Genomic DNA, 24989 nt, shown 5'->3' on the forward strand with positions numbered 1-24989 from the left:
CAAATAAATTAAATTAAATGTTAATTTGGACTATCTGCACAGTTCTCTTTGCAGTATATGCAAGGTGTGGTACTCTAACACCTACGAACAGTTAATCTTTACTGGCATACTCCTCTAACAAAGGAGAAAGTACATACTACTAGTTTTAGTTTACTCCATAAAATGGTATTGGAAGTAATGCTAGCATATAAGTAATATTCCCCAATGATTTTGACTATATATCCTTCCCTGATAATCCAGATTGCTACTTGCAATTAGGAGCTTCTGCTTAGTTTTAATCTGCTAATTGCACAATCACTAAATAAGGCGTAGCAAATGTTCAAGCAGGAAGCATTCCAGTAGACCTTATAACCATAGTCGTAGGTTAAATCATAAATCCTAAATTTAAAGATACTTCAAGCTAATTTAGTGTCAGAACATACTACAATACAGTACCTGTTGATATTAATGATATTTTCGGAATAGTTTCTTTCGCAGCTTAGCCATGTAGAACATTTGAATTCTTTGTATTTTCGTTTATATATTTGATTGAAATAAATATTGGTTAGATCAAAAAACATAAAATAATCAATCTAATTTAATAGAAAAATAAACAATCTTAAGAAATTTAGTTTTTTTGTATCAATAAATCCACACTTTCAATCAAATATTACATCCCCACAGTACTATTAAAGGAAAAACGATTAGTTAAAATAAATCAATCAAATTTAAATAAATTTTTTTTCTGAGAGGGCATATTAAGTATTTATTGGAGTGTAAACACTAATATTTTAATAAATTGTGGATTAAGTAATTTGTAAGGAAACAAAGTTAGTTACTTTTTTATTGTTAATTTACAAATAAAATAAAAAATCCCAGCTTTAAGCATTGAAAATTCAAATAAACTTAGTAAATAAAATAAAATCATTTTATAAGTAATTCAAAGTAAACAAATTCTAATTTTTGAATCAACTTAAAAAACCAATAAAATGATCTTATTATTTATTTAAAGTAAACAATTAGATTACGAAAAAGCCAAAAAATTGTGATTGTACAAAATATTCAAAAAATAAATAAATTGTTTACAGACTAAAATCTTAATTAGAAATAATTATAAATTCATTATTTAAATAAATAGATAAATATAAATTTTACTTTATATTAGCTTATTTTAATAAAATCTTATTGAATGGTATTTAATTATTTATTTAGTATAAATTTAGAATCCTAATGTCTATTAGATGAGCAATGGCAGGATAAGTGAAGGATCAAGTTGGGAATTTGATTTTATACCTTAGAAATCATATTCTTCTGGAAATAGTTTCAGATTCACTTTTCCTGATGGTTTTAACTCAAATAAAGTACTCTGTAACGTTTAGGGATTAACTGGAAATGACCCAATCACAACTGTATCTTTTAACAAAAGAATGATTACTTGCTAGAATGTAATGAACCCAATTTAAGGAAACCAAGTTGTCAGAATCATCAACATGAGAAATCCAAATTTTAGTGGTATTATGCAAGGTTTTACTATCGAAATTCTTTAAGGAACCTCCACTGTAGTTTTAGAAAAGATATAATTCCCTGGAAATATAATCATTAGCCCTGGATAACCTACTATCTCTTATGTTTCTAGTGATCAGTTTAAGTATTCAAACTCTACATACAGCTTTTTTATTAATCTCGTAAATCCAGTCTATGCTGGAGACAAGCTCTACATCAATTTCACTAGTGAATGGTTTTTATTTAATCCTAATTGCACAGTTATCAATGGGTAATTAATTTTATTTTTCCTTCTTTTATGCAAGCTTAAAAAGATATTTTGTATTTACTATAAAATCAAATAAATCACTTTCGACTCTTAATTAATATTAAAACCAACCAGAATCAAGATAAAATTCCTACTAACCATACAAATATTAATTAATTAATATTATTATTTATTCTCTTTGTTTAATATCCAGATTTTAATTATCCAAAATAATTCACGCTGATTTTATGTAATCAATAGGTTTTAATAAATTGGTAACCAACCTGTCAGATGCTCACTAATTCCTAACTCAGAATCTTACGTCATTGATAATTTCGATCAAATAGATAAAACCCAAAGACTAGTACTCTCTATCTTTTTACAAACTCCAAAAGCATAAAATCTATATCCAGTAACTTTTTACCTTTTTTTCATTATTAAGTCATAATTGGCAAGTCTTAAAATATTCCTATCAATAATTTTATCTGCTTTTTGTTTAAAGTTTAAATAATTAATCGAGAAAGGCTAATGCTTCCAAGTTTCTTTTTAATTACTTTTTTACAGCCTTTTTTAATTTATTTTGTTATCAAATTTCCATAATATTCATATGAGTCTATCAATCTAATCATTTATTTATATAGTTAGAAGAATTTATTAAAATATAAACCTACTTTTTACCATTGAATTCATCAAAGAATTTTCAAAATTAATTATCACTTTTATATTAGGTTACAATAGCTACTTATAATACAAAAAGAAGTGCTATAGTTGACTTAAATACAGTAACTGTTTCTATCAATGCTACATATGGAGTAGTCAAATAATTTGTTGCTCATCCTTTAAAGTAGCCTTAAGTCGCTTTAGCAGGTAAAACAGGCTCATTAGAAATGACTTTTTTCTTGAAGACCTATTTACCCAATTCTGATGTAGATTCATTTGGTAAATTCAGGGTTGATATCTTTCCACAAATTCCTATTCCTCCTTCAAGCACATATGGACCAGTAAAATGCTACTTCTATGGAGATATACCCTCTGCTAATGAATGCTCAGATACAACTCAATCAATTTTTGCTACAAATGCAGATCTATCTAAAACAACAATTTATATGTATACTCCAAAAGATTATAGCTATTAAAGAAGTGAAGTACCCATCACAGTAACTACCACTGGTTTAGATTAAAATTACTACAAAGGTTTTGCTCTTGATCCTCTTGTTTAAAGATACTATTTCCATGTCCATATATGGAGTAGGCAAAATACAGGTATAGCACTTCCTGCTGCTAATACTCCACCAGATATTCCTCCTAATGATAACACTCCTCCTGATGAAGTTTACTTCCAAGAATTTATACCTGCATATAGAGTTATTGATGGTCCCCCAGATCCTGATCTCACTAAATTAACACTCCCTAATAAGCCCACATACCTCACTGCTCCCAATCTTAACTTTGCTTACTACGAAACTGAAGCAAATTAATTTACTTATGTTTCTGTCACTTATACTCACTAAGACACAGCAGTTAAAAGCTATACTATTAGATCTCCATAGTCTAGAAATTACATAATGCGTATTTACTTTGTTAGCGGATGGGCAGCTGGATTAGGTTACACTACTCCTGGTTCTGATAAGATAATTAAAAACTATCCATGTTTAATCAATGGTAATATCAATTATAATAACCCAGCCACCCCTTAATCAGCCTGTGACTTATTTATCGGAACACCAACTCCTTACCTACAAGTGAACAATCTGTAAACATTAAATTTCGATGTGGGTACTTATGTCACAGTTATAATTCCAAGAGTTAAACTTGCTAACACTCCTGGAGTTGTATGCTCTCTTAATGTTGAAATAGATGAAGAAACTCCTGGATTCAGAGAAGATGTAGTAATAGTTTACAAATCTTTAGACCGAATTCTCTTTACAATAACCAATCCTCCAGGTTCAAATTAATTATTTTATTAAATTTAATAGATTATTTATGAAAAATTATTAATTAAATGAAAAGAATAAAAAAATTTTTAAATTAAATTAAAATACATATTGAAATATTTTTAAAATTCTATTATTCAAATTTTAACAAAATTATTTGAAAAAAAGCTGCATAAACTTCTGGATTAACTTTTAGTCCTAGCACATCAGTACTAAATTAAAATCCAACATACTCTATTACTTTTAGTCAACCTGTTACTACTATCAATATGGTAACTATTGATTGGGATCCTAATTTACCCATTTCATTCGCTTAAGTTGACTGTTCTGGCACTTCAGGAATTATTACTTGTACTAAATTTGGGGCACCTGTTTGGTAAATTTATGCTACTGGTATTGGTGTTTAATAATCAACTGTTAATATAATTTTGCCATTAAGTACTAGCGTTAATCCTGCTTACGAAATGACTTTGACTTTTGTTGCTAGATCTTATGGTACAGATTTCAAATAGAAAGTTAATAAAATAGGTACTTTTTATTTTCCACCTTTGGTTATGACTACTTCTACATTTACTTCTCTTACCACTTAACCTAACTATTGGTTTCAAGTAAGTCTTAATATTTAAAAATATTTATTTTAAAAGTTTTATTATAATTTAATAGGGTTATGTTTCATCTCACCAAATTACTTTCTAGCTTGTATAGCCTGTGCCTGATAATTGGTATATATAATTTGACTTTCAAGGAGGTATAACTGTTAATAATGATGAATACTTTATTTTTTAGAATAATGATAACACCGTTTTACAAGCTTTGGACTAAAGAGGTGTTTTGTTATCATTTTAAGGGAGTACCTTTGTTATTTGGAATCTTAAGGCTGTTGCAGCAACAAAGATAGTATCAGTTAGTCTTTCTCTTACTCTCCCTTTAACTTTGACATGCGCTGCAGCAGTTGCAATAAAAACTGAGTATTAAAATGGATTTTCAATGAGAAGAGTTAACTGGCTAAATCCACCAACAAATCATGCTGACGGAGTTTTCTAATTAAATCAATTAGCTATGGTTGACTTTAAAGTTATCAATCCTATTAATTACTTGATTATACCATAAGAAAGCTAAGTGGCTCCTTTTAACTTTAATTTCACTCCTGATGTTACATTGAAGGTTGGAGACACAATTACTCTAAGTTGGATTATGTAAACAGGAGCACAGAATGGTTTCGCATACTAAATAAACCCTGTAACAAGCAATCCTTACACTATAATTTGCTCTATTAATGGTGCCAATTATCCTTGCACTGCTAGTTCCACTTCTACATTTTTAGTTGTAACTATAACACTTAACTCTAGTTTGGTTGCTGGAGTTTCCTACAGCTTTTAGGTTTCAACAGATATTGCTAGCAATTACAATGGTTTAATATACCCAACAACTGGCGGTTATTATCAATTTAAAATTTCTACATATACTTTAACTCCTCCTTCTAGTGTATATACATAGAATTTCTCACAGTATATATTTATTCGCCCTAAAGACTTTACTGATCTCACTTTCAGTTTTGCTCATACAACAGCTTCAAGTCCTACTGTTTATGAAATATCATTTATCTTGAATCGTCCGGTTAATGCTTATTCTTAAGGTGGTAGATTTATAATATATTTCCCCATTTAGTCAGGTTCTAATGCCAATTTTGCATCCGATCTTGGACTTGGTTCAAGTAACCCTGGTTGCTGGTTCAATAATGCATTCAGTAAAGAGTCATCAGCCAATAAATTAATGTGTGTTCTTACTCAAGCTGGAACCGCATCTTCAAATGCTATTCTTAGTGAATACAGCGCAAGACTTGAAATAATAAATTTCTAGGCTTTAACTGCAGGAACAAGCTACCAAATAATTATTGGTAAGATAAAAAATCCTGCTATGAGCTCAAGTCCCTTCTAACTTACATTTATGACTTATAACATTAATAACTAATACCAAATCACTTATTTAAATTCTATGATTTAGAATATTTACATTGGAGAAACTAACGACTCACAAACTCCTTAGACATCTACATAAATGATTACATTCAATGGTAAAGTATAAGATGCTAACTAAGACTTAGTTCACTCAATAATTAATTCTTAAAGTAGCATGTAGGACAGTGATTATTTTGTAGCAGAATATCCATCAAACTACTTTTCTTCGACGAATAACCAAGGAGGAAATTAAAACCAAGGAAATATCAATACTTGTGATACCTCTAAATATTACTACTGCATTTCAATGGATGATGTAAAATGGGTGATATGGAAAATCAAGACAACAATTGCTCAAAATACAGCCTAAAGCGCTAATATATCCTTACTTACTAATCCTCTGTTCATATCTAGGGCTGATGTTACATTTAATTCTTACTTATTTGTCTAAAAAAAGTACTAAGGACAAGTTATTGAAAAAGTTCCTATTGCATCATGGAATAGTTTAATTTCTACGATAACTTCTCCTTCTATGAATTAAGTCAATAGTGTGAACTACTATAGGTAAAGCCGCTCTGCTGCCGAAATTATTGTATAATTTACAACTTCAAGAGATCTATATGCCACAGGTTCTATTGTAATAACTTTTGATAGTTCATATGTTCCATATGCTCAATGTCGTTCAGATATTTCACTTGGAAGTAAGCTTTACTCTTCTGCAGCTAATAACTTAGGTGATATAGGTTGCTATGTCTAAGCAAACTCTTGGTATATTACAGGATTTTAAGATATGGCTTAAGGTAGCACTGTGTATATTTATGGATTAGTTGATATGCCTGCAACTACTGCTTCTTTTAGTATAACAACATTTGGAAATCAGCTCGATGCTAATATCATATCAAGTGGATATACAATTGAAACAATATCATCTGTCCCATCAATTACCTTGACTACTTTTGCTAATTTCTAATTTGACACTACTATGGCTTTAATTTAAGCTTCTCCATTGCAAGTAGGTTATACTGGAGATTTGAGAATATCAATTAAATCTTCATAGTCTTTATCAGGAACCTTTAAACTTTCTTTAGCTTAAACAAAGTTAATTGGCAGTACAACTGTAACAGACGGGTTTTAGTCTCTTAGTTCATTAAAATAATATATTATTGGCTATGCAATAGATTAAAGTAATGGTAGTATTATTCCCTTCTATTTCGATAGCACAGACGTTACTAAATATACAGAAGCATCTAATTTTATTACAGTACAGTTTACGTTATATCAAACTCTTACTGCGAACAAAAATTATATAATTGTAGTAACAACCTAATAAATGGATGCAACAAAAACTGATGGAATCATCTGGCCTTTATAAACTGGTGTCTACAAAGTTGAGATATCTTTCCCAACTTAAAAAGTAAATTATTTTAAGAAAAATTCAATCATAAAAATATTATTTAAATAAAACCCTCCAAAATATATAAATTTTTTTAAACAATGAATTTTGAAAAATAAATTAACTTTTAAAGGGGATCATTAAAAAAAATTTAATTATTTAATAGATTTTCCATACAGAATTCGTTGAAGTTTATGGTTAAAAATTTAACACTTTGAATTTTTATAGCACAAATAATGGAGTTGGGCTAAACAATTTGATTTATATTTCATTTACGCCTGCTGTTTAAATTGCTACCACAGATCAACTAATTATTGAATTTAATACACAAAGTCTTGATTCTATAAACCTCTTTGGTTCTGACTTAGGTTTAGGTATGCTAAGCTATACTTAATTAAATGCAGATTTTTTATTAGGAACTAATGCAGGTACCTGCTCATGCAGGTTATACAACGGCTATTAACCTAGTGGAGTTGCAGTAAAAGTAGTTTGCACTTAGTTTAGCTCTGTAATATCGACAAGTGCTTAAGCAAAAATCTTCTTTTAAATTGTTAATCCTAGCTCAGTACCTGAAGATACTTATATTCCAATATTCATATATTCTATTTACTAAACACCTACAGGCGAATATAAGAAAGACAATTGGTAAATAGTTGAATAATAATTCAATATAAAATCATCTGCAGTTTCTACTTCTGGAACAACAGTAACCCCCACCAGATCTAATTCAGCTATGGGTGCATCTAATATATAAATAACTTTCTAGGTACCTGTAGCCTTTTCTTCTTCAGACATGCTTATTATAAATATAAATGATTTGAATATTCCAACACCATCTACAGTAGATTAAACAAAAGTTTCTTGTACTTCAGGTACTATGTTCTTATTGGTAAATAATAAGATTCTAGCTTGCTAGTTTAATAGTGCAGTTACTTCTGGGTCAAACATAATTTTTTAGGGATTAATTTCATAATATTATTTTTCTAACCTTTTCACAGCTTTATCAACAACATAATTAACTTTTAGTGCATATGCTTCTTTCCTCAGTAATAAATCTACTTAGTCCCTCCAAATTAGCTGTAATTCCATGTCTTAATTAACTCCTTATTCAGCTACAGCAACAGATATCACAATTCCTAATCCGACTTTCATCCCAACTTCAACTATTTATTAATACGTTGATGCACTTTTTGAAATTAATTCAATAAATTTAAATTAGGTGACTTATATCAAATTTACTCATTCACTTACAGGAATTACTCTAGATTCATCTAAATCTGAATGTTTAATGGCTCCAAATTCGTAAATTGAAATAATCTAATGCTACTAAGATGGAACATTATTTTATCTCACTATTAATCCTCCAAATGTAGCTACTACGAAAAAGATTTAATTTATTACTAGAAACAAACCAATGTAGCTTCCTAGCTCTACATCTACTATTTCTTATTAGCCAATTGCTCAATTTTACGATTCATAAAATAATTTGATTTTTTAATCAAACGTAGCGGTATCTAATCCTACCCTTTTTAGTCAACCAACACCTTCCGTTCCAAGTCCTATTGCTAGTTTTACTACATTTTCTGCTGGAGTTCTTGATGATAATTCTGAAACAAGATATTTTGACTAAGAACCCTTTTCTTTAACAAATACTGACTTTGGTCCATTAGTATTTAAATTTTGTCCCTAAGAAAATATTTCAATTGGCTAGACAATATCATTTATTTTTTCAAATAATCTCGTAATAATAAATTCAGCTTCATAGATAACTGGTACAGAAATATATTAATACTCTCTTTATTGCAAAATTAATGGATTAATTTAAACTTCTTGCACTTTTAATACAGGTACTATAGTAGTAACTGTAGCATAGGCATTAACATAATATACAAACTATAACTTTTATATTGACACTACAAATTAGTAGAATTATCCTTCTTTACATGGTATATTTAAATTATTTAAATCATTTAGAAGATTTAAAATTTTTAAAAATTATAATTATAATTAAATTAATAGGTTTTAAATGGAATATGCCTAATAACTCAGTATAATCCATCATGAAAGTTCAAATAAATACACCAACTTTAAAATTTCTATCAGATTTGAACTTTTTTGCAATTAACTAAGCATACAAAGTAAAGGCCATAACATCTACAACCTCAATAAATTATGCACATAAAGTAGCTGGATAAAAAAATATGTTAACACTAAATTTGAATTATGCTGCCGTGTCTGCTCCAAGCATGCTAATAGTTGAATTTGAATCTTATTCTTAAGCTAGTGGCACTTAGCTTTATAATTAAAATACTATGCACGGATTAAGTGATGGAGACCAATTTCCATGTTCAGGAGGTACAGGTAGCACTCCAATAACTTGCTGGATTCAAACTGGTTCTATTGATACAAACTCGATGATTTCAAAACCTATAAGAATTTTCATAAAAGATATGGCTGGCACGACAGGGACTTATTATTTGTTTATTGAAAACCCTTAACAAATAAATTATGATTTAAGAATCAGGATAAGGTCTATTTAAGGAACTAGTATGTTCACATTACAAGGAACGTATGAGGATTATCAGCTATTTAGAACTGTTACTAACACAGACAATGCCTCTCCTCAGTCCTAGACAATTTCAGTAGATAAACCATACTCAGATACCACAGCTTAATATACTCTTCCACTATAAAATACTTCAGGAAATGTGTTGGTGTATTCTTTAATATCAGTTACAGATTGTAATTTAATTTACTAAAATTCTTAGAGTGATATGATGTATTATTATGATGTTTCGTCTTAAACAATTTATCTGATTAGATTCACAACAGCAGCAGTAAATGCAGCTTCTCCATATAAAATTCAAAATATGCAATGTAATCCTACAACAATAACTTATTATGAAGCTTCTTCATCTTAAACATCTTGGAGAGTTAACACAGGATCTTTATCATCAACTTCAATTACAGGTTAAGCAGCAACCACATATTTTTCAATTGTCCCTTCATATACATAATTTTTCCCTATTAGCGGTTATACTAATGTCTATGGTGTCATCACATTTTAATCTTCTCAAGCTATTTCTATTCCAAGTGGATTATAATTTTAAATTACATTTTAGAATGGTATCACATTGATAGCATGCTAGGTAAGAAGGGGTTTATATTAAGGAAGTAATGATCTTTCTTATACTAGTGAATGCTCTGTTACATCAGGTACACAAATCTAAATTACAGGATTTACTGACTTAAAAGCAAATTAAGGAATAGAGATTCTTTTAAATTATGATAATGGTTCTTCTGTAGGAAGTAATCAAGTTAATATTTAGCTTAGTTCAAATTCATACACATTAGCTATAGGTAGTTTATCATTGTCCACTGCCTTAACAACTAATAATCTTGGTAACAATTCTGTAATAATTTAAAGTAGACCCACTAGTAACCAATATTTATTATCAATTTCAATAACCCCTAATACTAATTTGTATGTAGATTCTATTACTAATATTTTAAATGTAGATATAACCCTGAATAGTGAATATTTAACTAATAATTTTTTTGGAATATTCTAATGCTTATCATAATCTTCAGTCTCAATCATATCCTAATCTGCTAGATAATTTATTTATTAAAATAATTTTGTTGTTTAAAGTTCAGCTAGTAAAATAACGTTACAATTTACTGCTCAAGATACTTCTGCTAGCTGGTCTAGTGGTGATACTTTTTCTTTTACCTTAATTCTGGACAATTTAAATTTATAATAAACAACTCCATTCAACCATGTGTCATCATATCTTAGTGTTACAGTCAACTCTTATACCTAGCTTGCTTCATAGTATACTTCTACCTTGGTAGGCATAGTTTAAACACCAACCTTACAATTATATTCCTCAGTTTCTACAAGCTCTATTTCAGCAGAGGCTAATTCTCTAACAGAGATATAAATCACAGGTACTTTACAACAACCAATTTCAAATACAAATAATGAGTTTGTTGTCTTATAATTTTATGGCTAAGCATGGCCAGATGATATCATATCAAATATAGGGTCTTCTGTTTTAAATGCCTAAGTAGATTGTTTGGTGTATGTATAAGGTAGCCTACAAACTTCTGCTAAATGCTATCGTCATTATAAGAGAACTAATTACAGTAAATATTATACTAAAATTGCAAAATTATTTAAAATTTTTCTTAAACATAAATAATAATTTTTGATTTTAAAATTTAGATTCTATCTTACTTTATGATTCAATAATATCAGTTAGAGGCTTTAGCGCACTATCAGGTTAATCTCTAAACATTTACATACCTCAAGTAGCTACTCCTACAGCAAGCCCAGTTTAGTGGAGTTTGAAGATAAATAAATTTTCAGATGCTACTTTAAACGTTAGTGTATCTCAAAGTACAGGTGCTTTGACTGAAGATTTAGTTACTAGTTTTTAAGGAACTGTAGGATCTGTACTTCCTTAATCAGCTATGACGATCTCCAATTTAAATGCTTTTAAAGTAGGCAGTTCAACTCCTGCTATTACCTTAAATGGAAATTTCCAAGTAGGAGACTATATTTATATAGTAATGGTAAAATAGAGTAGTACTTCAAATGTACTTGATAGTACTACTCTTTGTGTAGGACCATCAGCTTATTTAAATTGCAGGGTTTATGGAAGTGTATAAAACATTTTTGTTTTTAATTTTTTGACTGCTTAAACTAATTTTGCTGTGTCATTATTAACTACAACTTTGAATATGATATCTTATACATAATTCAATAACAATTATGAATTCAGTTATTTTTATTACAATAGCTTTAAGTAAATTAATAATTCACCTACTTACCAATTCAAATCTGTCAGCTTTACTACTTAAAACAAAATTACCTCCAAAACTTATGCTTTGTTCCCTATTACAAAATATTTAACTACTTATTTCTATTTCACAATAATAGCTCCATAGGATTTTACATCTAATGCATAAATACAAATTACAATTTCTTCATCAAACTTAGCAATAAGTTCTTGTAGAGGATATTACCAAGCCTCATATACAAACAGAAACTCATTTAAATGTTCTGTTTCTTCTTATACTATTGCAGTCTTTATCACCTAATAAATTTCTTCGGGTTAATCAATTAATTTTCTAGTTTCTGGTATTGTTTAGGACACAAATAATTTAGTATTCTCAGTTAACTATTACAACTCATATAGTAGCTCTACATAATATACTTAAATAGGAATTGATAGTATAACTATAAATAACACAGGTAATAATTTAAGTCCAAATTAAGCTACAGTTAACTGTTTTTAAATACTCTCTTTCTATCCAATTAATTTAGTTAATTCATTATCACCATCGACTTATGCTCCAGTTCGTGTAAAGTTCTCATCTGCAACTGATATAAACTCTTCATTTAATTCATTAATTGTTTATTTTTTTACAAATAATGAATTTACTGATTAGCAATACGCTGCTGGTATAACCACTTAAAATGCTTTTTGTACTTATAAATAAATAAATTCTGATGGAACATTTTCTTTCTTATCAACATAAATTTGTACAATGACATACTCAAATCCTTTGACTTATGTCACTGCTTCATAACCGCTTCTCGGAACTTAGACTGATTCTAAATTTAATTAGAATACAGAATATGAGCTTATAATAAGCTCTTAAATTAGAACAAATAACCCTGGGCTTTCAATAGTCTCAATTTCATCTAATTTGTAAATTTTGACAGGTTTGCTAATAAATTTCTCAGCTACTCTATATGGAGAATTCACAACACCCTTCATAGCACAACAATACACTTCCTAGATATAAAACTTATATTATACTTCAAAGTCATAAGGAAGTCTTTCTAGCATTTACTTATCAATAAACACTTTAACAACAGCAGCTTATCCATCTGAATACATGGAAATAGTTATACCTGATCATGCCTCAAGTGCTTTTATAGCTCTTAGCTCATAAGGTAAATTTTAAAGTTTTATTTATTCAATTAATTAGTAAGATAAAAAGAAATATTAATCAAACTATTTTATTCATAAAAATTTCAGGTAAATAGTTGCCTTGCGATTTGTAATAAGCAACTTCACCGCTTGTACTATAACCTTTCTGTGTAGTAAATAAAAGAGGTAATGATATAGTTATAAAAATACTTTCAGTATCTGCACTCTCAGCAGGTACAATTTCAATTGCAATAGATGATATTACTCTTTATACTCCTTCAAATTTATACAACTTCTAGTTAATATTTAATAGCGTTGCATATGATACAACCTCAGTTTCGAACTAACCTCGTTTCTATAATAAGAATAGAAAGGTTATATATTACTTATTTTAAATTGGAGCCACTGCTACTCCAACTGCTTCAACTCCTACGATGAATTTATATAATAATTAATTTGGTAGCTCAAATGCATATCTTCAGTTCACTTAAAATATAGCTAACATATTAGTGTAAATATTTTCTTAGCAATTTCAAATTTTTTCATTTTAATTTTTATAAAAATTAGTAATAATGTTATCGATAAGGTTTAAATAAGACTATAAAATGGAATGTTTGTTTTACCTTAAAATCAAATAAGCTTAACAAATCAAGCTAATTTTTGTGAATTAAATACGAATTAATTCCTACCTCTGTGGGTTAATAGAAAAACATAAACATTCTATGGCTAAAAAAATACAGATTCTAATATCTAGCCATCTATAAGAAATTTAAAAGTCCCTAATGTAAATTATAAAAATAAATTTTCAACTTCTCCTTCAGTAGTTTACTCTTGGTACGTTGGAAATGTTAATACTTAAGTATGGAATGCATAAATATAAAGTTCATTAGATACAAATAATTTTAATCAAGTGGCCACAAGCTTTTCTATCGTTACTGACACATTAAATACTTTGATAACAAATGGAAGCACTTCTTGGTTAACTATAACATTAAACATAAATACAGCTTCAACTGATTTTAATACAATTAATAATGCCAATGTCATGTAAATTATACTTACTGCATAATCAGGAATAAATAATTTCTTAGAATGTTTATATATTCTAAATACCGGTGTTACTTTTTAAACTCTTCCCTGTGAAGTTTCATCATAAACATCTTTAAAAATTTCATTTGATTCATCAATAACTATAAGTTAAGCTTGGAAAATTTATGTGCGTGCTATTGTATCTTCTAATAGCTTCAAGTACGGATTTTAATTATACTAGTATGCAGACAATAGTGCTACTTCTTTATCTAATACTGTATGGTCATTCACAAGCTCCTCTACTAATATACTTACTAGCGGTGCTTATGATTCTAGTTTTACTCTTTTCACTTAAGTTGCTGCTTCAATTTAGAAATACTTTAATAACTATTATGAAAGATAAATTTAAAACATAGTCCCTGGATTTGCAAATTTAAAAGAAGGTAACTTCCAATTCTTGCCAGATTAAATTATAACTTCTGGAACCCCTATAACTTTTGCTTTCTAAAATTATCCCAATCCTATAATTGATCCTCAATCTAAAACATTATTCTGTGTTATCTAGAAACAGATATCTTAGTATTCATATGGATTTGGTAGAAAAGCAGATTGTACTCATTCAAGTGGTACATTTACAATTACAACTCCACAAAATAATATTCAAGCTAACACGATTCTAATTACAGGTAATACTTAATTGACTGATCAATTTGATTTAGTTTAAAAATAATTTTAGATTTCATTATTTCTGTTTAAATAATTTTTTATGTTTTAACTAGATAATATTAAAATTTGAAAATTTTGATTAATTTTATTTATTTAAATTTTTAATAAATTATAATTAGCGAGACTAGATATTAGTTAATCAGGAATGTTCAACACTGTATACTCATCTCCTTAGAGATAAGAAATTTAGATTTCTTACAACTCAAAAATCAATTCAGAAGTTCTTAATTTAAAAAATCCTTTTTACAAAATTACCTACACTTAATATTCAAACACTTAATTACAATGGGATTATCTTGAATTAAATCTTAGCTTGAAAGATGGTCTTTCTGCTGGAAGTGCTACTCAAGAATCAATAATCTATATAGAATTCCCTTCAGGAGTATATCCTTATGATATTGGTCTAAAATCTCTATATGCATTAGACTCTGTAACTTTTTAGAATGGTTAATAACATGACTTTAAAGGTACATCAGGATTGTCTTCAGCATTTTCTAATGCTCTCTATGGATACACATCTAAATCATAAGGTTTTAAGTTTGCTATATCTGGTTTTTCTACTCTCTCTTAATAGAATAATATGCTTATTAAGATTCCTCTTATCTAAAATGGTGCTGCCAATACATAAATTATGCTAAAAATTAGCACCCAAGTATGGAGTTCTTCTAATTAAAAATATCCTATAACTTATAATGAAATTACAATAATTAAGAACACTATATTCACTAACCCAATAGTTAGTACATGTAATTACGTAGCTGCTCCTACAGCCAATGGTTCTATTTAATAAAGTGGTTCTTCTATTTCTATTCGCTTATAAGTAAACTAAGTTGGAGCTATATCAAATACAAATGGTATTCTCATATTCAAACCAACTAAAACCTTAAATGGATATAATTTGAATAGCTGGTCTTCTGCATCTTTTTCAGGAGTTAGTGTATCAAATAAAGATTAATACTCATAGACTTAAGTAGTAGTTTTGAAATTTTCTAGCTCAACTGCAGCCAACTTAGACATGACTGCCAATGGATTTACATCAAGTGATGAATAGCTTAAGTTCCAATTTTCCTTTATGACTGCTGCATCTAACTCAGCTACTTTAAGCTACTGCGATCTGTCAGCAACATAATCATAGTTTAATTACTATTCTTCACCCTTAGGTTCTAATTCAGTGACTGTGCTTGATCCAACTTCTAACAACAAGAATAGCTACAGTATTGTTAACTTAACTTTCAATGTTAGAAAATTACCTGCTGGCTCTATAATAACTATATCAGTGGGTACTTAAGGTATTTTAAATAATCATTTTATTCATGCTATTTACTGTTCTGGAACTGCTCTTAGTACTTAAACCAATAAAGATATATCCGTTAATCCAACAAATAACGATAGTTAATTAATTATTACAGGATTTAATTAAGTAGCAAGTGGATCATAGATAGTAATACTTTTAGGTCTTAAAACATAATATACACCTTCAGGAACTTATGTTTTCAATTACATGGTAAAATATGTTAAATTATTTACTTTTTTATTAATTAATTTTATACATCTAAAAAATTTTAGTCAGTTGGACCTAACGGAGGAAAGATTGAAATATTTGATATTGGGTCAATTGTTATTAATAATCAATAGCCTATAAGGGCGTTCAGTACAAATTTCTAATTTAATCAGTATGTAGGACCTGGCTAATGGGGGCCTATAATGATCTAGTATAAATTAAGAAATACTGATGTTAATTATGCAAATAGCAATTCTAAACTATTATTAACAGTCCCATCAGGATTTACACTTGCCACAGGTGGAGTTCAAAATATTAGATATTAGCAAACAAACACACTATTTTGGGTAAATTTTTGCTTAAGATTAAAAATATTTATTAATCATTTTAAATAAAGACAAATGCTATATTCTCTTAATTGTCTTCAAATCCTATAAATATTAAACCCCCTAATACGCCATTTGATATGATTCACAACATAGAATACAATATGCTAGTAGAAACCAAAATGTCAGCAAGTAATAATAATGGTTGGTAATATCCTAGCACCTATGGATATTATCAGTTTATATTACAAGTTTTTAATCAAGTATCTAGTTTACCATAAGAAATTGGCTATGATTACTTCTTGGTAGCACCTTAACCTGACCAGAATCTTCTCTTATTTTAGCCCTTGCATAGATAGTCAGGTCACATGAATGTTTTCAGATTCTAATGGAGATTAGCTGTATCTGCTGTTACTGGAGATGAAATATGGATTGAATTCTAAACTAATAATGGTAACTATAATGATAATGGAGCATTCCTAAACTTTTAAAAATCATTTGCTAATGATTTAGGTAAAGTTCTCAATAAAATAATTTAAATAAATATTAAAATAAACTTTATAAAATAGGTACTGGAACTCCGAATAAAATTTTAGATTGTGTAGAAGGAGCTAACGCAAATATTATATCAAATTCTAAATTATTTTGTGATGTACTTTATCCTGGTGATGACACTCAAACTCCTCCTAATGAAGTACCTGCAATAGTAAGAATCAAAATAACAAACAATATTGCTTAGAACTAGGTTGTTGAATTCTTTGTAGGTGGAGTGAAAAATCCTCTTTATGATAATAGAAGATCAGTTGTTAAAGTAAGTTTAAGAAAAACAGCAACTTAAAGTGGGTTTACTTATGCAAGAAAAGTACCATATTAGATAAGTCCAGGAGAGTTTACTACAACTGCTCCTACATCATTTTTTAATGCTGCTTCACCAACTCCAGAAATTAATTATCTTCCCTCACAGCCGATAGATTTAATAAACAATTATTAAACATCGTTTTCTGCTAGCGGTCATGTTTGGGATACTGCTCAGACACATACTTGGAGAGTTTATTCACCAATAACTATGTAAAATGGAGATTGGATTTTAGTAATCTATACTCTTGCTAACAACTCTTAAATGTCTTAAACTTGTGGACCTGTTTCATAATGTTATGTTTTCCCTTCACTTGGATGGGTAATTTGGTAGATTTAAGGTGTTACTGTCCCATCTAATTACAACACCTTTTCGCTTACCAATATGAATAATGCTCTTTATAGATACAATGGTAATTTTTAAGTTGAACATTGGAAAAGCACGGGATTGCTATTGACCGCATATGCTACAAGTGGCCTCACTTATAATTTTGATTCAACAGGTATTACTATTTAGATCCGCCCAACACTCACCCCTCAAGATGTGAATATTTAAAAATATTGGCTTACAGATTTTTGGAATATTGCTTAGTTTAATATAACTGGTATATGGAAATATAAAAATATAAGATCATTTTGGGTTTATAAACCTACTGCACTTGCGTATTTTGATGTAGCTAAAAAATATTGTAATGCTACTATTTCAATTCCAAATAACTAAAGAAAGCCTTACCCATGGCGTATGAATTGCTAAATTTATGATTAAAATAGATTATACTTTGAAACAACAACAGATATAGATATAACTTTAGATTTATCTTCCTATGTAATTTCACTTTTTGCAGATATATTTATAGCAGAATTTACTCCATCAGGTCTCACTGATCCATTTATCATCTATAGTAGTGTATTGCCTATAACATCAGACAATCAAAACTATGGTGTAACATAGATTACTATCAGTATAAATGTTTCACCCTATATATAACCAGATTTGAGATAGATAACTTTTAATTAAGTTCCTTTTATGGATAGTATAGCAAGAGCTGGTGATTTAGTAGAATTTTACATGCTTTTGTAACCAATGACTCCACTTTCTTAAAATAGAATAGACACGATGGTGTTTAGGATTCCTAATGAATTTAATTATCCTGCTATTAAGAGTTTAGATTAGTGCACTATAATAGGAAAAACATCAACTCCTGTCTCACAGTGCAATTTGTAAAGAAGTTATGGTTATACCTACGTAACTGTTATACCTGATGTTACTTATGATAATTCAGTTAAGATTATTAGCTTATCAGATTCTAACATCGCATAGTTATTTTAGACTCCTTCACTTCCTGGAAATTAATATAACATTACAGTCTTCCTTTATGCAAATAATGTTTTGCTTGAACATCAAACAATTAATATTACTAGAATATTAGGTTATGCTTGGACAGTTAACAGTGTCAAAATGATAAATCATATTGACGCTCTTTACAACAACTTATACTATTTCTAAGCTTAATTGGGTTCACAAAATATTCAACCAGGTTATGATACTCCTGCTGCTACTATGTATACTTCGCTGGAATATACATTTGATAATAATGTAAATTAATTCTTACAAGATCTTGGAACTGGTCTTTAAACTGGGTCCCAAATACCTTGCCTTGGAGGACCTACTCTTACTACTTACGTATAAAAAAAACTTACTTGCATTTTAACTGTCGGAACAGGTCCTTAAAATCCTCCTACAATCAATGTATTTGGATATGATTTAATTCCTGCTGGAACTGTAATAAGTATGTACTTCCCAACTATTCAAAATTTAGATGTTAGTCTAAAAGCAAACACATACACTGGTGTACGTATTTACTATAAATGGATTAACTACAGTGCCATCTTCTATGAGCCATATGTATATTTTTATTTTTTTAAATTTTCATTTTCAATTTATTTTTCTTAAAAAGTCTGTTCAAACAGCTCCAGCTACTGCATTGAATAGTTTAAGTCCAAGTATAACTACTGCAACTACTACATCAAATAATTAGGTTGGTTAAACAAGAGATTATACTTTCAGTTTTTCCTTGAGTGGCAACCTTGCTACTACAGACTACTTAATTTTTAATTTCCCATAGTATTATTTTGATTAAAATGCTGATTATTCTTCTGTTAGCTGTACTGGATACAAAGTATTGATCTTTAGAGTTTCTAATCAGATATTCTTATAACCGTAGACTTAGTAATCAGGAACAGTTTCTGTGGTTATTTAAGGATTAATCAACCCTTCGTACAGCTAAAATATAGCAGTCACAATTTAAGGCTTCTAATTTTCAGGGTTGAAAATGATTAAATAAATAAATTATTAAATTAACTAAAACCTTAATTCTCCAATTTTACCTTGCAACAAATTTACTACTGCTTTTGTAGTTTCAGATTCTATTATTGGGGGATAAAATGGAGCTACTCTCACTGTTACATTTGTTACAGGACATTATATTCCCCCTACTACTGGAGCACTCAGTGTATTCTTACCTGTTGGTTACCCTTACAACTTATACGATATGCAAACTCAATGTGTATTAGTGGGATTTGACAAAAATGCGTAGTGTTCAATCGGTTCTGCAACTCGTATGGATATTTTCTTAAATGGAAATACACTCAACCCAACTTTATAATACTAAATTATTATGAAAAATATCAACACCTTCGTAGCTCCTACATCTCCTTACAATATGATAATTTAATCTTATTTCAATAGCAACATTTACTTGTAATAAATAATATGCTAATAGACAATCCCCTATCCATCATTCAGCTCAAATTAAATGGGAAGTTGTTCTTTAATAGTAAATTCATCAGTTCTAAATGTCAATACATAATCAATTTACTCCTTCTTGTTTTAATGCTAAAATATAGTTAGAAATAATACAATTATTGAAATAGTTCTCCCTGTTTAATACTAAGTTACAAACAGGCTCGGATCTAATTTAAAATGCTTTAGTAACCAGCCCTCTACTCTTGGCTCTTCATCTTGTACTTTTGTTTAAAGTAATTTGTAATATGTTATTAGAGCAAATGTTTAATCAATTGAATCTTAAAACCTCTTCTCAGTTTCAGTTTACATTAATAACCCTAAACAAATAATATAAAATGGTTATACTTTTTCTGCAAATTTCTACAGTTACTCTATTCTTTATGCTTAAGCCAACATGTAAAATTCTCCTATTATCTTAAAACCATAGGTAGTCCCAGTTACCCCTAACCAGTTAACTTAAGCGGCATTAACTAACATCCCTAAAAATGCAGGTTAATCGTCTACTTATGTCTTCACTATTCCACCTTCAGTTTAACTAAGCTCTATAACTGAAGTGGATTCAGTTCAGATTTAATTCCCTATCTTAGATAATCTCTTTGCTTCTACCTTAGGTACCAATTTAGAATGTGGTGTATATTTATCTTAGGTTTATGATGTGACTTTCTTGACCTATGTTGGGTTGCTATAGATGACTAATGGCAGAAATAGCACATCTTATTCATATACAAAGCTTACATGTAAATTGATAGCTGATTATACCTTATATATAGACACATCTAAAGTAGTTTATCCAATTTAGTCACCACCAAGCCTTTTAAAAAATATTAATGCTGTTTGGTAGTACTGGATTATTAGAAATGTATATAATCCACTAGAATATAATCCCGCTGGCTAATTTTAAATTACATATTTCTTAGGCAGCACTATCTAATGGTAATTGATGAAGAATCTTGTTTATTATATTACTCAAGCTCCACAATATATGAAAGTTTCAAATGCAACTGCTCTAGATAATAATATTAGGATGTAAACATAATATCTATTTGATTTGTATACTTAGTATCCACTTCCAGGAGATCCAGTAGTTGGCATCAGCTTAATACTTCCCCCCATATACAAAACAGTTGCTTCTCTCTATACTAGCCCTCTTAATAACTGTTAAATACTATAAAAGTAGAATTAAAATTACCTATAGACTCTCTATTGTGATATTTATAACCTAGAAGTTTTAGCTTAAAAGGCAGAGTTGATATCACTTAACTCAACTCAAAATATTAGTCTTGTGTTTAATTAGTTAATCAATCCAAATTTATAATATTCTTGCTAAGCAAATGACATTAATTAATTCAAATTCAAAATTTTTGATTGGAACTCTGGTGATATCTTGTTCGTTACTTCTCCCTCAATTGATGATAAAAATTGTATTTCTTTTGTAAAGAATTATTTCAGCATAGACATTTCTGGGCCTCTAGTTGTTAATCCAGGTTTGTCTTATAAATATACCATCACTCTTGAAAAACCTGCTGATAGCCTCTTGATAATTCCTAATTCTCCTACAGGTTCTATTTTATTCGATCCTTAAGTTATTGACATGAGTAACTTTGTCTCCTCTTAAGCAACTTTTACAATTAAGTATCGTTCTGATTTACTACCTTCAAACTATGTAGTAACATTTAGTATGCAACAAAATCAGTAAAACTAAACTTAAACGTTAGTTCTACCTCCTACCTTCTACCTTCCTATTCTACCCCTAAATATTAATGTAGTAAATGTTGACAGTTCGACATAACCTACAATAAAAGTAGAAAATCTTTCTGCAGACTCTATAGGTTATCCTATTCGTGTACCTGTTACTCTTTCTGCAGCTCCTGCAAGCGCTCTTTATCTCTCTATTAATGTGGTTGAAAGTGTTTATAATTCTATGATCATTATCAATCCCCCTCTTCTGCAAATCAATCCAGGTGTAACTTCTACCTACTTTACAATTTAAATTAACACTGCTACCGTCCCATAACTTCATGCTACTCTTAGTTTCTCTTTAACATCTTATTACACAATAGTCCATCAACTGATATATACAGTTAAGTATATTTCATTCTCATTGAATTCAAGTTACTCAAAGAGTTATTCAGTTTTGACAATTTTAGAGAGTTTTAGATATTTTGATACTGCTTCTAGCCAAGTTGGTTAGGCTATTGTAAGCACTACAATTTAGACAAAGCAAAATTATCAAACACTTTAATAGCTTTCTCCAAAGGTTATGCAATTTACACTAGTATCAGCAGCAGCTAACTCAGCAACATTTGCTATTTATTCTTCTTAAGTCTCTACAATATCTTATGTTTATTCCTTATATGGATATCCAAGCCCAAACAATGTATAGTAGATTCAATAAAAAACTTATTAATATGCTTTAGGCTATGGCGAATTACCTATTTCAAAAGTTATAGCACCTTCTTCTGTGCTAGATCATTTTATCTAATTCACTATCAGCTCTCTCTAAGGTTAAACAAATTATCAGATTTTCTACTATGTCTGGAACCAATTTGGTTAGTCCTCAATTTAATCTTTGGCCTTTAAGACTGCACACATTTCTTATGGATCAATAATTCAAATTCCACTGACAACTGTAACTCCTATTTCAGATATAATAATTGCTCTTTCGAAAGTACTTCAAATAAGTTAATCACGTTTAATTTGCACTACTGATTTAAAAAAAATATAGCAAAATTAAGATTCCTTCAACCCTGATATTATGCTTAAATCTTCAATATACTACAGTTTTGTAATTGCTCCAAATGCAGCAGATGACTCAGTAAAGACCTCTACATTAGTAAATCTACTACAAAACGATGTGAGAACTAGAACTTATCTTGATACTTTATTACCCCAATTCGATATTTATTCTAAAATCTAAAGCTAATAGATTATTACCTCTATCCCTAAAGTAGATATAGCTCCTTATCCAGTTAAAATTAATTATAATAATGCCACGTTTAGCTTAAGACTATGGGACTAAGGTTTTGTGTACGCAGTTGTTATAGAGGAAGTAGATGTTACATAAAACAATCCTCCTGTCTCTATTTAAATTTTCAAAGGAGTAGATTAATTTAATAAACCTATTTCTAACTACAAAGTTTACTAAGGATAAACAGACTCTCTTGGCTACGTAAATATTTTTGTAGATGATTTGACAGATGGAACATATTACTAGCTTTTCATTACAATTAGTAGTTAACTACCATATCAGCCTTTGAACTTATTAGATGACTCAAATATTATAGTAGTTCCATTCTAAACGCCTTTTAATCTAAGTAAATAGATTTTTTCAAATATAAAATCAAAATATTAAATTTAATTATTCTAATTAATAAAAAGACATTGGAGATTTCGACGAAAAGATTCAGGCAGTTCAATAAGTTAATCCACAATTAGCAGAAGCACTTTATAGATTCTTATATTGATTTAAATTTTATTTTAATAATAATTAAACAAAATCTATAAATTTCAATTTTATATTTAAATGTATTTCATAATTCTTAAAAGTTTTTTATTTTTGAAAATTAAATTCTCTAAAATTCACCAATCATATACTCATTTCTTATTTAATTATATATTCTAATTTATTTTATTTTTTCTGCTCAAAAAATTTTTAGTGATTTTATAATTTTAGTCTTCTTAATGAAAAAATTAATTCCACAAGTTACTATCAAAAATCTCCTAGATCCGAATTCTATCAGTAAGATAAATAAATAAAAAATAATAATTTCTATACATATTTGTATGTATAGTCTTGCTATTTTAAAAATATGATATTTTTAATAGTATTTTATCTTGGTAATCTTTTTTGATTAATTAATTTTTTTCACATCTTTTTCTTTATTTGAATTTTTCTAACATCTAATTATTAAATATTTTCGAATTGATAAATTAAGAAGCAAAAACACTTAAGGTTTCTATTAATGTAATCTAAAAAAGACTTATAAATATTTGGCTATTTAATGAATTGGTTTATTTTTTATTACATTTACTAACTTAAATCTTTTTTAAAAAATATTAAATATTGAGTAAAAATATAGATAATCCTTAGGTGTTATTATAAAAAAAAATCTTGTTTTATAAATATAAATTACAGGTAACTATTGATCTATTTTATTTGCTTTAGTTTATAAATTTGTTCATTACAAAAATTGATTTTGATTATATATTTTTTTATTATCTTTTAATGAACTAATTTTTGAACTAAACAGACTTTCAATATGAAATAGCAAAAAAGATTTCATATAAATTTAAAAAATGTTAAAAATTATTATTATTGTTATTTCAATTTATTTTATTTTTAATTTTAAAATATATCTCTTGAAAAAAAAAACAATCCAACAACATTTTATCTTATTTTTGATTAAATTTTGTTATCATTAGATATTAAGTTAGCAATAACTTTTTTATTTTAGTTATTCATCAATATTTAATGCTTATTAAAAACAAAGTAAATAGGAAAAATCAATCTACAAATAATAAAATTCTACATGCATGATACTTTGTTAACTAAAAATTAAACTTTAATAAATTAGAAAATTATGATATAAAATAATTTATTAATAAAAAATGTGAATTTAAAAAATATAATAATACACTTGAGCACAAATTTTAAAGAAGTAACTACATAGATGAAGATATTTAAAGCACAATAAAAGTAATAAACAAACAAAAAGAAGGGATGAAGAAGATCATAAGAGATAGACTTAGACTTATGAAGCCTTTATTAAATAATAATAATAAGGTAA

At 28.4% G+C, this 24989-nt stretch overlaps 1 protein-coding gene across 1 annotated transcript; it reads left to right on the forward strand. All coding sequences in view use genetic code 6, as the record gives it.

Moving 5' to 3' along the window:
* Positions 1 to 17: 17 nt before the first annotated feature.
* TTHERM_00262980 (hypothetical protein) lies at positions 18 to 23666 on the forward strand (the record flags this gene model as incomplete). Its single annotated transcript, XM_001009047.2, has 17 exons — positions 18 to 506; positions 1203 to 1753; positions 1991 to 2141; positions 2458 to 3673; positions 3832 to 4271; positions 4327 to 7035; positions 7181 to 8960; positions 9034 to 11163; positions 11243 to 12982; positions 13068 to 13470; positions 13527 to 14674; positions 14834 to 16218; positions 16281 to 16562; positions 16613 to 17054; positions 17111 to 19302; positions 19355 to 23516; positions 23581 to 23666. 17 exons carry the CDS (start codon positions 18 to 20, stop codon positions 23664 to 23666), a joined length of 21306 nt encoding a protein of 7101 aa, XP_001009047.2.
* Between the last annotated feature and the right edge of the window lie 1323 nt (positions 23667 to 24989).

The sequence above is a fragment of the Tetrahymena thermophila genome (assembly GCF_000189635.1).
Source record: "Tetrahymena thermophila SB210 genomic scaffold scf_8254788, whole genome shotgun sequence".
Lineage (NCBI taxonomy): Eukaryota > Ciliophora > Oligohymenophorea > Hymenostomatida > Tetrahymenidae > Tetrahymena > Tetrahymena thermophila.